General features: G+C 35.6%; 1 protein-coding gene across 2 annotated transcripts in view; it reads right to left on the bottom strand.

The window, feature by feature from the left end:
- LOC121425600 (STE20-like serine/threonine-protein kinase) overlaps nt 1-15,088 on the bottom strand; it is a 77,294-nt gene that overhangs the window by 12,496 nt on the left and 49,710 nt on the right. The window contains exons 6-9 of one of the 2 annotated variants that reach the window (XM_041621714.1): nt 10,495-10,576; nt 8,307-8,411; nt 7,654-7,767; nt 5,262-5,966 (exon numbers count right to left, since the gene is read on the bottom strand). In XM_041621714.1, coding sequence (XP_041477648.1) covers nt 5,262-5,966; nt 7,654-7,767; nt 8,307-8,411; nt 10,495-10,576 — 1,006 coding nt within the window. The remainder of the gene's footprint in view (nt 1-5,261; nt 5,967-7,653; nt 7,768-8,306; nt 8,412-10,494; nt 10,577-15,088) is intronic. The other variant, XM_041621715.1, reaches the window with a different exon arrangement.

Genomic DNA, 15,088 nt, shown 5'->3' with positions numbered 1-15,088 from the left:
CTATGTCAATATTTCATTCTCTGCTATTTTGCATGCACTTCTTTGTTTGTTGGCTAGCAATTGCAACATGTGATGCCACTACAGCTATATTGACCCTAAATGTAATTTTTTTCAGAAAAGTTTTCCAAAAGTAATCTAAATAAAGTACATCAAGTGCAAGCAGTCATGAGGCTTTTTTTTAACTTAATCAAAATTTACAACCGAACTAAACTTTACTTTTGAACAACAAAATGAAATAGTTGACATCTGAACTTATGCTTTACGTAATAAAATCTTACATGCAAAACATTCCGGTGCACAAAAGTGACATTCATTAAACTACAGAAGAAAACACATATCTTCTGATATGGACAGCTCCTAAATCATATTTAAAATCATTCAAATTTGTTAGATAAGAACTTCAAAAGAAAAATACACAAACATGACTAGGAATGATAGACATCACTGAAAAGTGAAGACAGATGTCGAACATTATGACACAAACATTGACACAAAACAACAAATGTTCCAAAACAGATTGTATAATCATATAAAATGAAATGAATTGAATACCAATGGGATGTATTTGATTTGTACGTACACCAATCATATCCTTGATGCATGTAATCCCATTATAAACATAAATTCCACTTACCAAAATTATAGCAATACAGAGAGAATGCACAATTTATGAAATAATCAAGGGATATATAATTGTACCAAATGCAAAAATGGGATATCACAAATTATAACCTGTTACATATAAACACTGCAATGTAGGGGGGAACATATGTAAAGAAACACAAAACCAATAAAGTCTCTGAAAACACAAGTTCCTGTATGTTACAGAGAACAAATCTAACAAAATCAAACAACATTTGTAGGGAAGCAGAATATATTCAAAATATTTGGCAATAAATATATGCCAATAGAATGTCACAAATTATACAAAACAATAAAACTGAATTGCAGAAAATAAAATAGAGCAAGGAAAAATACTTTAAATTATTTTCAATCATCTATGCGTAGAGTCCTCTTAATTTCTACTTAATCTACTTAATCACATTTTCGTATAATTAGAAGTGATACATGTTTCAAAAAATATATATATATTCTGTATTATGTACTTGTCAACATCGTAAGTTTGTGTTACATATATGTCATTATCACATCAAAGATTATGTTTGAAGTGATAAATCACTGAGCAAATATAAGCTGCTAACAGAGAGGGGGGGGGGGCATATTCTGAAGTGTTGTTCAACTTTCATCATCTAACTCTGTGTTAATTCCTAGGAAGCTGGACATTTCACAATTTTGTTTGCAATGTATTTTCTGATATTTAATAGAAATCACATATTATTCCAAGATAATTATGAATGACCTGAGTGACAGATGAGCTAATACAGTATATTAAACTTGTATTACCAGAGATTTGGTTATCTATAATTAAATAACTAGTTTCGATCAGAGTTTAGGTTAAATCTAACTTCATGGGCCACTGTAGCTGCAAGCAAGACAAAGGATATTTCCTAGAATATATATATATATATATATATATTACCCTTCGCACACTTTTAATAATTCAGACACACAAAAAGAGTAAAAACACTGGGTGCATGTCTCACCTAATCTCTAGAGAAATCATAGGAAATGATCTCAAAATCAATTTAATTCTGGGGCTGATTGTTTCCCCTGTTAAAGAAATCATACCCTTGGCAGGGATGCCAGGAAGTTTGGAATTTAGCAATCTTCAATATGCGTCCATGACTTAGAACACTTTATTTGCATAACAAATGGACATTGACAGAAATTAATCAAATCTATTATCCTGACATATCATAAAGACACATCACATTCTATATGACATGAACTTATTTGAATAAACTTTCAGAAGGAAATGATTAATAATGATATAATAATAATAATATTGATATATTTACCCAGGGTAGCCACTAATTGAAACAAATATTCTGGTATTAAATGAAAGACTATAGTTTTAATTTTAAATTGCAATTTTAAAGATTTCATTCATTTTGTTTTCTTAGTTTCATCACAGATTATCATTGATATAGAATTGTGTCTTGAACCAGGGGAAAAAAGCAGCAAAATATTCAATGTTATCGTAATTAAGTATCACACTGAGGCCATGTAACATAAAAATTGAAAAATACACATGGAGGCTCTGCCAAAATCGACTTTAACTAAGTTCATGTAGGCCCAACACATGGTCCCCATAAACCTAATACAGTTAAGATCAATTGTATGATTAATTGTATCATAGACCCCATTCTCATTATCGTCCTAAAACAAGTTTACAAGAAACTACAGGTAAAAGCTCGAAGTGGTCTTATAAGCAATATCCCCAAACCCGTTCGGGAAACCATCTCACGATGTAGTTTTCAGGATCATTTGCCTCATTAAAGTGGTTTCAGCGGAAGTGAGGACACAACCATTCTTCAGGAAGCGATCTTCGCACATGTTTTGTGTAGAATGCCAATGCTCCAGTTTCAAGTTTCGCATGAAACTGGGAGCTGCTTCAAGTTTCGCATAAAACTGAGAGCGTTCCTATAGCAACAAGATTGCTTTCTGTGAACCGAGTCTAATTTGTTGATGAACTATGCCTAATTCATATCGTTTTGGATCCCATGGGTTAAATGATCTGATAACAGCAACAAGGACAACTCGATTCCCCCCAGAGAGCACTGCATATCGTTTGTTTGATCACATAACATCCAGCCGAGTTGCTAGCAGCTGCCACAGGACATAACATAAGATTGATGACATTGGGCATTATTGAAGAGGAAACATATTATTGTGTTCCCTGATTTGAAGCCTAAATCAAATCAAGAGGGGGAAAATTACAGCGCTGAGATACTGATATACAGTATATTAATTAACATAATATTAAAAACCAATGAAATATACAATAATGAGTCAAGGATGTACAGTTTTACTCATTTAACTCTATCACATTAATAGTCTATTCACCATCTGTTCATGAATTAATTCATATATCTATACATATATTCATCTATGCTATTCTCGATCTTTCAATCTTTATGTCTATGCATCTTTTACCTTTCTCTGTCTACTGAAATTTCTTATCAATCTATCTATCCATCATCTAATATCTATATTTATGTAGGTATCTGTCTGTCTATCAATCTGTCCGTCCATCCACCTACCTATCTATCTATCTACCTATCTATCTATCTATCTATCTATCTATCTAATCTATCTACCTATTTATCTATCCATCCATCCAGCTATCCATCAACCGATATATCTACTGATCTATCTATATATATGTATCCATTTCTTTATCTTTAACTTTATTTACATATCAAACTACCAATTCATCTATATACATGTATTCATTTAATTATTCATTCATAAATTAACCTATTCATATATTAGGGGGAAAATAAATTGTACTCTCAACAGAAATGTATATCACTTTTAAATTTATTGAATGCCAAATTACGAGAGTCCTTATTTTGTGATGGGGTATGGTCTATTTTGGCCTTGGGCTTTCTAAAGCAGAATGCAGGCCTATATGGGGGGGGGCTTGCTCTAGTATTAGTGTGATGTGGAATGCATAAAAACATGTAGGTTTGCAATTTTTCCTGTTCATTTTTACCTTAAGCCTGTATGAAATTATGATAAAACCATAATAATATGACCTATATGACTCAATCTTCATATTGAATTGATGATGACTGCATTTATAAAAATGATGTTAAAAAGAAGAGATTATGACCCTTTTTCCCTATGGGCTGAATGATGATGCAAATTTTGTGTTTTTTTTCAGCAAATCATAAATACAAGCAGCATAAATTGTATGAATCTTGATGAATGAAAAGCATTTTTATTAGTCTGATGTCTGTTATCTTGAAAAGGACCTTCTAAATCATCCATGAAATATGTTATACAACTGAAAGAAGAGGAAAAACTGGATCAAATGGCTTTATGACATATTTGGGGGCCCAAGTCAATACTTAGGCTAGAAGCCTTGATTCCCGTTTTGTTGAGCCCTATTACCACAGCAGTTACATTATATCTGATGATATATACCCTACCCTACCTTTAATTGCCTGTGTTTAAAATCACAATTTCTATTCAGAGGAGTTTACCAATACAAGCTTTACTTTTTAATAGTCCCTCATTTTCATCTTCATATGTTATTTATCACCTGTAATTATTTAATCATCAAAATGTGTTTTGAAAGTACGACTTATTCATTAACCAATCACTTTTCTATATTATTTGTAACTGAAGTATCTATTATGACATTTGTTCTGCTTTGAATATTATGTACATGTTTGTTATTTGAAAATGAAAATATAATTGAAATTGAACAAGAATGAGAAAGTTACTATTATCATAATTTGCTTATGAAATAGGTCGGTATGACGTCAATTCCGCCTCATAAACACTGTCTACAACCAATTCATCAAATTAAAACACAAAACTAAAATATCAAATAAAAGAATAAAACAGCAAATATCTCAACTCAAAACGGCAAGCTCTAGTTGTGAAAGAATTTTCAGTTGCTCTAGATCTGTGCTAGAAAAAAAGAAAGAAAATACCTAAAAATAACGCAGGCTTGTTCAAAGACTAACAGTAGATTAGAACTACACAATGCACTACAGGAACTATCTAAAAGAGTTGCACTTGATCAACATCAAAAGGGTGCACATAAAATACAGTTTTGCGATGGATCATGGGGCTGACTCTACAATAGATCCTACACAATAACCAATCCAATCAATCATAGAAGATCCATATTTCTTTTGTATTAAAAAAAAATACATGGATAGTAGGGGGAAATTTAGCCCCAAAATGCTGAAAAGAGCCTGAAAAAAAAAGCGAGCCCTATAAATTCAAATAGGGTCTGATGTAAATTTTGACAAGTTTGGCTGGTGAAATAAAAAACTAGCCCCAGAGAGTTTTGAGCCATTTTTCCTGGCACCATTCATCAATGACTGTAAATTATGATATTCATCAATCTTGAAAACTTAAATTTTACAATGATTTAAATCATTGCAACTCTTTATGAAACTGCATCAGGTCAAAAATAAAAACTCCAAGTGCAATGTACAACAACAAATGTCTGAGAACTAAGACTAGACGTAAAGCAATGTGTGAGAGGCAGGTCAAGCAGGCAATGTGGGCAAAGCAGACAATTCATGCAATCACTGAGAGGGAGGTCGATGTGAAATGTGAGCAAGATGATAAAATGGGTGTGGTAGGGGGGGTGGTGATTGAAGGAGGAGGGGTACCTCATGGTTCTTCTTGGTCTCAGACGGGGTCTGGGGCGGGTCCATGCTCTCCACGCTGTCGATGGTCATCACGCTGCCCGCATCCGAGCACCGGTCCATACTCTTCCTGCTGACCACCGAATCCTTCCCAGACGATGTCACCAACGGGACGTTCCCATTGTTGATCTCGAGCGACGGCGGGCGATCCTTCTTGATTTCGATCGCATCGCCGTTCATCATTGGCTTCTTCAACGGGGCTTCGCCCTCCTCCGTCTCCCCGAAGACTCCTTCATCCACCTGTCCCCCTTCATCTATCTTCCCGACCCCTTCCCTTTTGATCTCTTTGGTATCATTCTCCTTCGATCGTTCATCCCCTTCCCCAAGATGATTCGAAACATAACCCTCTTCTCTACTCTCCTCCTTTTCCCTATCTCCAACCTTATTGTCCTTCTCTCCCTCTTTCTTTTCATTGTTCAATTCCTCCCCTTTCCCCTCGTCCCCTTCCACCGTCTCTACAAGTATTTCTATCTTGTTATTATCACTATCATTATCTAACACCCTTTGATTGTCTTCATGGTTGGTGTTGGGGGGCGTGTCATCACGTACCGTTTCACCCGATTTCTCACTGTTGCTCCTGCCGTTAGGAATGTTGTGATCGGTGTTACTTCCGTTTGCAGTGATGCTCTTGTCTCCATTCTGATTGACGTCATTGAGCTCCTCCGCCAACTACAGAGGGGAAAAAGAAAAAATATCAAGAAATCCAGGGTAATAATATCCAAAGTCCCTTTGGAAGCAAAATAATAGGAACATTAAATGATAAAATGATATACACTCTACAAGAAATTAATAGTAATATCATTATCATCATCATCATCGACATCATCACTATTACAATCATTACTTCATTACATTTTTTTTATCATCATTTTCAATATAATTATAATTACAATAATGATTATTATTATTATTAATATTACTATCATTATAAAACTAGAAGTAGTAGTAGTAGTAGAAGTAGTAGTAGTAGTAGTAGTAGTAGTAGTAGTAGTAGTAGTAGTAGTAGTAGTAGTAGTAGTAGTAGTAGCAGCAGCAGTATTAGTAGTACTGTAGTAGTAGTAGTAGTAGTAGTAGTAGTAGTAGTAGTAGTAGTAGTAGTAGTAGTAGTAGTAGTAGTAGTAGTAGTAGTAGTAGTAGTAGCAGCAGAAGTAGTAGTAGTAGCAGCAGCAGCAGTACAAAATTACTGTATATGCAACCCTATTCTTTAATACCTCTGATAAGAAATATACAGAAACAAAGAAAATCCATTAACTTCAGTTTTACTTATTCCTCAGTTTGAGAGAGTAAACAAAGACATTACAAACAGAAACACAAGTACATATTACAAGAATCCTTTTGAATTTTCACCTGGATAGACTGAATAGTGATTATGTACAGTAATGAGAGTTAACATCTGAATACCCTAAACTAACAAATTTCATTTTGCAATAAGCCATGAAACACTGTTAAAACCATCCTGCAAAGATTCGACAGCATAGAACAACTACACTGTAAATTGCAAACAGATGTGAATGATATCTCTTTGAGGGACATGTGGAAATTGTGTCAATGATAAAGCTGATGCTATTCCAAGTTGCCATGGAAACAACATCCTTATCACATGCTCTATCTATCATTACGTGAGCAGTTTTTTTTTTCATTTAAGGGGCTGCGCTCAACATTAGGGCACAATACGTTTTGTTATTGAAGAAAATTTTTAATGGAAATTTTTTCTGCCATTTTCATTTTCCATTAGAATGCAAATAAATGCAATAACAAGAGCGTAATACATTATACAGCTAGTTATAATATTGATAACAGATTTGACGATTGTAATGGGAAAAGTATCAGTTCCCGATGTTTGAGGAAAAGGGGGTGTCTGGTGGATGAGATATTAAATTATCCTCAGTTCCTATTGCAAATGGCGAATTTATATGTAGCACACTTTATAGGAATCATTCATAAAAATTACCATCCTAAACAACATCATCGTCATCATCAACATAACTTAAACATCATTATCATCATCATCATCACTGTCATCATTAAAATCATCATCATCAACATAATTTAAACATCCTTATCATCATCATCATCACTATCATCATCATCATCATCATCACCAACATCATCATCATCAACATAATTCAAACATCATTATCATCATCATCACTGTCATCATCATCATTATCACCACCACCATCATCATCACTGTCATCATTATCATCATCATCATCATCATCATCATCACCACCACTGTCCTCGGCATCATCAGCATCATCATTTTTTTAATCAGTCCTCTTCACCACGACCACCACAATCACCATGATCATCATTATCTATTTGATCACTGATTCGTTACTGGATATTCCGTTACCTTTTGAGCTTCCTTCTTGATGTTTGTTGGAGGTGTCGAAGGTGTAGGTGGACCTGTAAACGATGTGTCCAGACTTCCTAAACTTGTTGTATCAATAGAATCTCTTCTCTCAATCTAAAAAGATACCAAATGGGAGAAAAAACAATGTGGGATATGAGAACAAGACTGGATATACACGATTTTCATCGTTGAAATAAAAGATATTGCAGAAAGGGAGGTGTAGAATATGACCAAGCTTCCTGGTTGGTTTTATCAGTCAAATCTGTCCTCTCAATCTACAAACTAGCCAAAGACAAATAGGCATTATTGTGACACAAGGATGAATAATGGAGATCTGAAGAAATATACACTTGTGATTAGGCATAACGACATAAAGAGGGGTTATAGAGGTTGGGAGGGGGCATATCCCTGCCTTCTTGACATTCTCTCATTGTAAGATGACAATAAACAAAGTATATGTAGAAAAATTATAATATACATGTACCTATGGAAACTAAGTAAGTTTTGAACAGGATAATGCTGGTCTTTGAGCATATTTCATAGAAAACTTGGTTCAGCAACCAATCAAATGAAGGTTTTCAAGAAGGTAATAATTTCTCTCATTGGAACAAAGTTTTAAAATATCAACTGCCTAACTACTCAACTATACTTACATGATCTTCAGGCAGATCTTGAAGTTCTTCAAAGACATCTGCTTTTGCTTCTGCAAGCAGGTCCTTGATGGGCTTAGTGTCTGTGACATCATGGACCCATGGATGCTGTGTGGAGAGGATACAGAAAGCATTATCAGAAGAACATCGACGACGAGATATCCTAACCAAGACATGAGCTGTTGCAATGAAAAGATGGTACTGACTGTGATCACAGGTGACCTTGTACAGAAAGTGCATATGCATGTAGTCTGCAAGTACAGACTCTATTTGACACATAAACCAATTATACCAAGTCTAGGGTGAAGACTAGACTCCAACCTGTCTTTCTGTGAGGCAGCCACAGTACATAGTAAATCTAGTCTCAATACTTCAGACTCTGCATTATGCACTGTGCTAATTCCGAAAACTGAAGGTCTGTGCCAGTAGACTATTAGAGTATAATGGCCCCTATTCTGGAGTCGGGTATAATTTAAACTCTGGTTTTAAGTTGTGGTTTAACTATGGAAAGCCAATCGTGACATACACTGTAAATATTTAACAGTAGAGGTTCAATGTATCAGCTCATTTGCCTCCAAAAAAACATTAACTGCCTGCGAAGGATAAGTAAGACAACTGTCTTCACCATTAATGAATTAGTAACAAGCACAGTAAACATGAATAACATTCAATGTAAATAAAATTTTGAAACATATGGCTTCCCATAATTTTAGCACAGAGTTAGACCATGGTCTAAGTTAAACCCGACTTCAGAATACAGGCCTATGCCTCTGCATGACGAAAATTTTGCGTTTAAGAGCAGTATACCCCAAGTTTCCCTTATCATCAAATCTCTTCTCAAAACCCTATTGCCCTCAAGCATGAAATTTAAGTATAGAAACACCTGTTTCTTGACCTCGGTCCGAAGATAATACACCCCAGCATCAACGGTCACAGCAGGGGGCCACACACGATGGATTGCATTCTGTTGAGTGCATGGAGTTCCATGTATACACGTGTTGATAGAAACTTTTTTCTTTCTTTCTTTTTCTTTCTTTCTTTCTTTCTTTCTTTCTTTCTTTCTTCTATCTCTCTCTCTTCCTTCCTTCCTTCCTTTCTTTCGTTAAGACTGTATCGTTGCGCGAGTGAACGGCATGCATCCCATATTTTCTTGCTGTACGGACAGAAACTAGATGGGATGCATCGCGGTCCTTGCATGCTAAGCATACCGTAATTTTTATTCCGCATACTTTCCTTATTTCGAGGTCGATTTTCTTCGTTCGAAATTGAAAATGGACTAGTATTGGATGTCTGAATGTAATATGCCTTTGAAAACGTGATTAATATCGAATACAATAATTTCATTCCGAAGATCCTTCTACAGGCAGACAAGTCTTACGTAATAGCACAGCTGTTATTTATTGTTTCGTCCTTGGCTCAACGCTCGTTTAGCTGGCCCGTGGTGGTGAAATCGCGACAAGGGGATAACCTGGCCAAGATGGGTTTATCGGGGTTGGAAGTTGTTTGAAATTTGCAAACGCAAAACGGGGTATGCGACCGCAGTTTGCAGTCCGAAGTGAGGTCGAGAATCAAACGGGAAATTTTCGTAATGGAGAACAAAAGTACAGTACACTGTATTAGAGTTTGTGTTTAATTATCATAGACTCTAATTTAGTAGCATAAAGTGACCACAAAATCGGAAGCAATTTTCTCTTCTTTTTTTTTGGGGGGGGGTGGGTAAATAATACACCAATTGAAAGTTGATAGGCTCCAAAATACAACTATGCAAGTTTCATGCCTTTTCCCTAGCTTTCCAACTGAGTGCTTGCTTTAGAAACATTCAAATTCATGAATATCAAAAAAATGGCTTCACAGTGCTTCATTCATCATCCTTGATTCTATGACACATTATCACTTTGACGGAGCTATAATTACGCACATTTGTATGCAAAACAAAATTAGATTATTTTCTATAATGAAAATCAAATGATCTTTTAATGGTTTGCAAAGAAAAAATATATTTGCAAATATTCAGTGCTTACATGGACAGAAACCTACAAATATTGTGGTTTCTAAAATAACTTTTAAGCAGTTTTGCATTTAAGTTAAATCTGGCATTGTTCTATGCAGCTTTTTCATAGGTTTCCAATAATTGTTTGGCTTCTGATATGGTATTAAGAAGGTAATATGAATTTAGGTTAGATGTAGATACCTTGAGTAGATCAACTGCAGAGGGTCTCTTCTCTGGGTTCTTCTCTAAACATTTCTCAAGAAAGTCATTGAATTCTCTTGACCTGAAAGAAAACAGACAATAGGACAAATGTTATATTAAAAAAGGTTCAAAAGAGTAATGAATGCAAAAAAAGTGTCAGATAGTAAATTAAGCTATGAAAAAGCTTTATCTGGATACATGCAAAACATGCATGATAATGATGGTGATAAAAATAATATACTTCTATATATATCACTTTAATACAAGGAGATGACGTCTCCGTTGCAGCACTTTCATCTTACTAGCTGCAAAAGACGTTTCGATGTTCTCCACGGGTTGGGGAGCATTCCAATATGGGCTGCTAAATTCATATTGGTATGTTGGTTTTGGCATCCTACCATGTAGCAATATAATACCTGGGTGGAGAGTGGCAAGGAGAAGACTAATTTCTTGCCTATTAAGGATGCTAAGTGCCTATCAGAAGAACTGTTTTAACTAGATTTGTGCATGATCTGAACTAACCATCCAACTAGATCTACAGATTCCAACTTAAACAACATCGGTGACGGAGGCGCAGAATACAAGAGAATATCCTCCATTATACAACAATAGCTTCCAAATGAGGCTCCAGATACAGTGAGATCACATCCTTTCAATCATGTATCCAAGTTAAAGATGTTCTTAGCTGGAATGTGGACAGATCATTGATCCAATGAGTCCTTTAATATACATGTACAACCTGTATCAATGTCACACCAACAGTGCAGGAAATGTTCATTACTGATGCCTTAAATCCAATGACAAAAATATGTTTCCAAATTCACTTCGACAGTCAAGGTATTTAATCCTGATAGAATGACTGAAAAAAATTGTATCCTGGCGAGGAAAACAGGTATTTATATGTGTGGGCCAACCAACTGTTGCCCAATGGTATACCTTGGAGGTTTGTGCAATATTACTGAAGAAGAAGTATTAATGTACTTTCTGTTCTGATTGGAAATTATTTTCCCAAAGCTCCTGAATTTTCCTCAAGTGTGAAATAAAAAAAGGACATCTATCCAACCACATTTTTTATCTGACACTCAAAGATTGACAAATTTATCCTTTTTCATCCAAAAATCCCAAGTAATGCGTAGAAGTATTCCTGATGGAAACTACAAAACTTTGCTGAACGGATCCCCATTCTATTCTTCAGCATCCAAACATCCTGCGATCTATCAGAGCTTAACCACCTCCTGCACTGAGTAGGGGATGAGTGATTGAAATTCTTGCTTGCTAACTCGGAAGCAACGACACAGAGGCAACAGCGGTGACAACAACGAAGTGAGACAATCATCCAAAGTCTGTGCGGGGTGGGGAAAACATTGACTCAGAGCAATTGAGAATGGGAGGAAGTGGGCGCTTGTTTCCTCGCGGGGCGCCAACGCAGCTTTTGCTTCGGAGGGATCTTCCCTTCATTGACGAGGTGGTGGCGCAAGACAGGTGAGAGGGTAGGAGAATGAACATCATCATGATTCAATTTCCCTTTCCTCCTCCTGGTAATGTTGGATGGTGAGGTGGGGTCCACCAGACAAGGATCTTTGGTCAATTACCTTTCTTCCCAAACTGCCAAGAATGAGAGAAAACCTAAGCCTGACAGGCAACAACAGATCGATCTGGCCCTACCTGACTATAATACTAAGATAATACTATATATACATAGCATTACATATATAATTCAAGCTCCCTATAAAGTGAATCTTTGCTGGAGAAACAATAAACAACACCTCATTAGATTTTTAGAAACATTTAATCTTCGAATGAATGAATGAATGAATGAAGTATGCCATGTCAAAGGAAAGACTACCAAAAAGACACAGTGTAGCATGCTAGCAGCCCCTTTTTAACCCCCTGAACACTGAGGAATTTTTGAGATAAGGTTTATGTCACCCAAAAGCTATAAAAGAAGTTACAGCCCATCCTCCCCCCCCCCCACCAAAACTGGAGAAGTAAAGTACTTCATACATTTGCTATCAAAATGCCATTTCTTCAGGATCTATCACACCTGGACATCTTAGACAGTGTTTGCCGACGTACAAAAAGTAAGCCATTTACCACTTAATCCTATTTCTCGACACAAAAATGATAATTCTTGATATTAGGAAATCTTTTTTTCTCAATATAAGAATTAATTTGTTGGTATCAACAAATCAATTTGTTATTGTTAACCAAACTGTAATTTTCGATATCAAGAAAAAGAATATAATTATAAATTGCCGGCTATACAGACGTCGACATTCACTAGCGAAGATATTCAGACTGACAGTCTCTTTACCTGCAATCCTGATAAGAGGGTATGACCTATATCAGCAGGGTAGATAAGGATTTTTCTGAATGCAATTTGATACAGATTTGATCACCTTCAAGGATTGGAGTGTACGAAGATGGATCAGCATCAGGAGGTTATCAGAACGAATCAGTTGAAAGTCAAAGTCAAGGATTATCTTAAAACTCCGTAAGAGAAAGAATTGGTATAACAGATATTACCTGTCTGGGATTGATAGTTAGCAAGATAATCTGACACTACCCTTGTGATGGCTGGCAAAATGTGTTTGGTAATTAGACTAATAGTCTGTAGGTTGTAATGGTCAATTTTGACTTTTAAATACTGGGGAAGTTAATGCTGATTATTCCCAGCATGCAACCTTCAAAGACCAGGATCATCTTGAACATTTCACTCATCATTCCAGATGAATTCAATGTATTTCTGAAGTTTATTTGTTATCATGTAGGCCATAATGGTCAATTTTGATCAGATGCTGTCAGCTATTTTACAGCTATCATTTGGCAAGTGATCTCTCAAGTCTCAAGGATGTGAGCATAGTAACATGACATTTGCTCTGCGACATTTGCTCCAGGCTTTATTTCATCCAAGATGTACATGTAGGGTTAGGGTTGCAAAAGAGTATTTTATAAGGTTTAGGGTAAGGTTCAAGGTGTAGTGTTACATCAGGGGTTGAAGATGGTCATTTGATTAGTGTGTGGAATTTATGGAAGAGCAATCGTTTTTGGAGCATATGTCACAGAACCCTGGGCATAGGAGACTCTCATGAATATTATTGGCCAGGTTTATAAAAGATTATTCTCTGCCTCTTATTTGTTATTCATTTGAGGGAAAAAGACTTTCACAGCATCCCAATTTTGCCTTCCTCTTGCTATTGACACGCTATAAAAAGATTGTTGTTAGATTCTACCAGAACAAGTATAGGTTTTACAACTCTGAAAACGAGGTTTGATGAGCTTTCAATGCCAAGTTTCTGAAAGTCCTCAAAACAAATCAACACAGCTTCTTCTTCCTTGATACGTAATCCGGAAAACTGTTTCACAACTTAAAAATAGCTTAATACAGTAAACAGTACCAATATCTCAACATTTCTGAGTCATTCATCAATTTAACTTGCCATTTCTGACCTTCAAGAATACAAATTCTAGAAATCAAAACCTCCCTAGGGGGTTATCAAAAGCAGTCTTCATATCTGCACCAGACGCCAAGCCTACGTCACTTGTGTCGATGACCAATAGAGGGAGACATGACACCCAAAATAAACAACTTCCTACCTGGATTTTGGATATGTGAGTAATGCTGTATGGGACAGGTGAACTGCCTGGGATTATTGTTAAGCTTTAATAGGGATTTTTTTCAAAGAGGTTATAATTGAACTTGTATCTGGGTTATTGGAGAAGTAACACCTCGGTTCTATTTATAATGCTTCCAGATTTGGTTCTTGTGATGATGTACAGAAGCCTACAACAACGTCATAATTCAACTAATCATCACTTTCTTGAATGTGTGGTTTACTAGAACTTTTGAATGGATGCGAGACTGATGGTTTTGGGCCACGGAGTTGTTTCAGTATTAAAGCAAAATAACAGCTGGAATATAAACATTATTGAATAAAGGGACTTTAAATCACATAGAAACGCCTATAGCTAGAAAATAAATTGTTCGGGGTCTCAAGGCTAATTTTACGTGATTACCCATATTGCAAATGTCAAATAAACTACCTTGCTACTGCAGGTAGATCTATGAAAATTGAAAAATAAACTAAATTACACAAAATTACTTTTGAGCTTTGGAGGTAGATTCATACTGCAAATTTATTTTAGGGCTTACAACCTTTAAATATCTGCTTGTCTTACTGAAAATAATTGCTTTTAAGCCCTAGGTTAGTTTTTTGAGTAATTTCATCCAGCCTGATGATGATTTTTTTTTTTTATTAACGTAATTTCACACTTGTTAAAGAAGGAGAATGAAACCATTGGAACAAGATAGCTTGTGTAATAACATAAAAATCAAAGAAACAGATCAACGAAAGTTTGAGAAAAATCGGACAAATAATGAGAAAGTTATGAGCATCTGAATATTGCAATCACTAATGCTATGGAGATAGCAAATTGGCAATGCGACAAAGATGTGTGATGTCACTTGTGAACAACTCTCCCCATTACTTTAGTATATATTTCATTTGAATTGCCTCTTTTATCACATCTATCCATAGATCATGTGTTCTTTCTACATGAGGGCATGTAATACATATTTTTTAAGAATACATCA

Source organism: Lytechinus variegatus, chromosome 12 (assembly GCF_018143015.1).
Source record: "Lytechinus variegatus isolate NC3 chromosome 12, Lvar_3.0, whole genome shotgun sequence".
Taxonomy (NCBI): domain Eukaryota; kingdom Metazoa; phylum Echinodermata; class Echinoidea; order Temnopleuroida; family Toxopneustidae; genus Lytechinus; species Lytechinus variegatus.
Note: the sequence above shows the minus strand (reverse complement) of the source record. Positions and strands in the feature narration are given on the sequence as shown.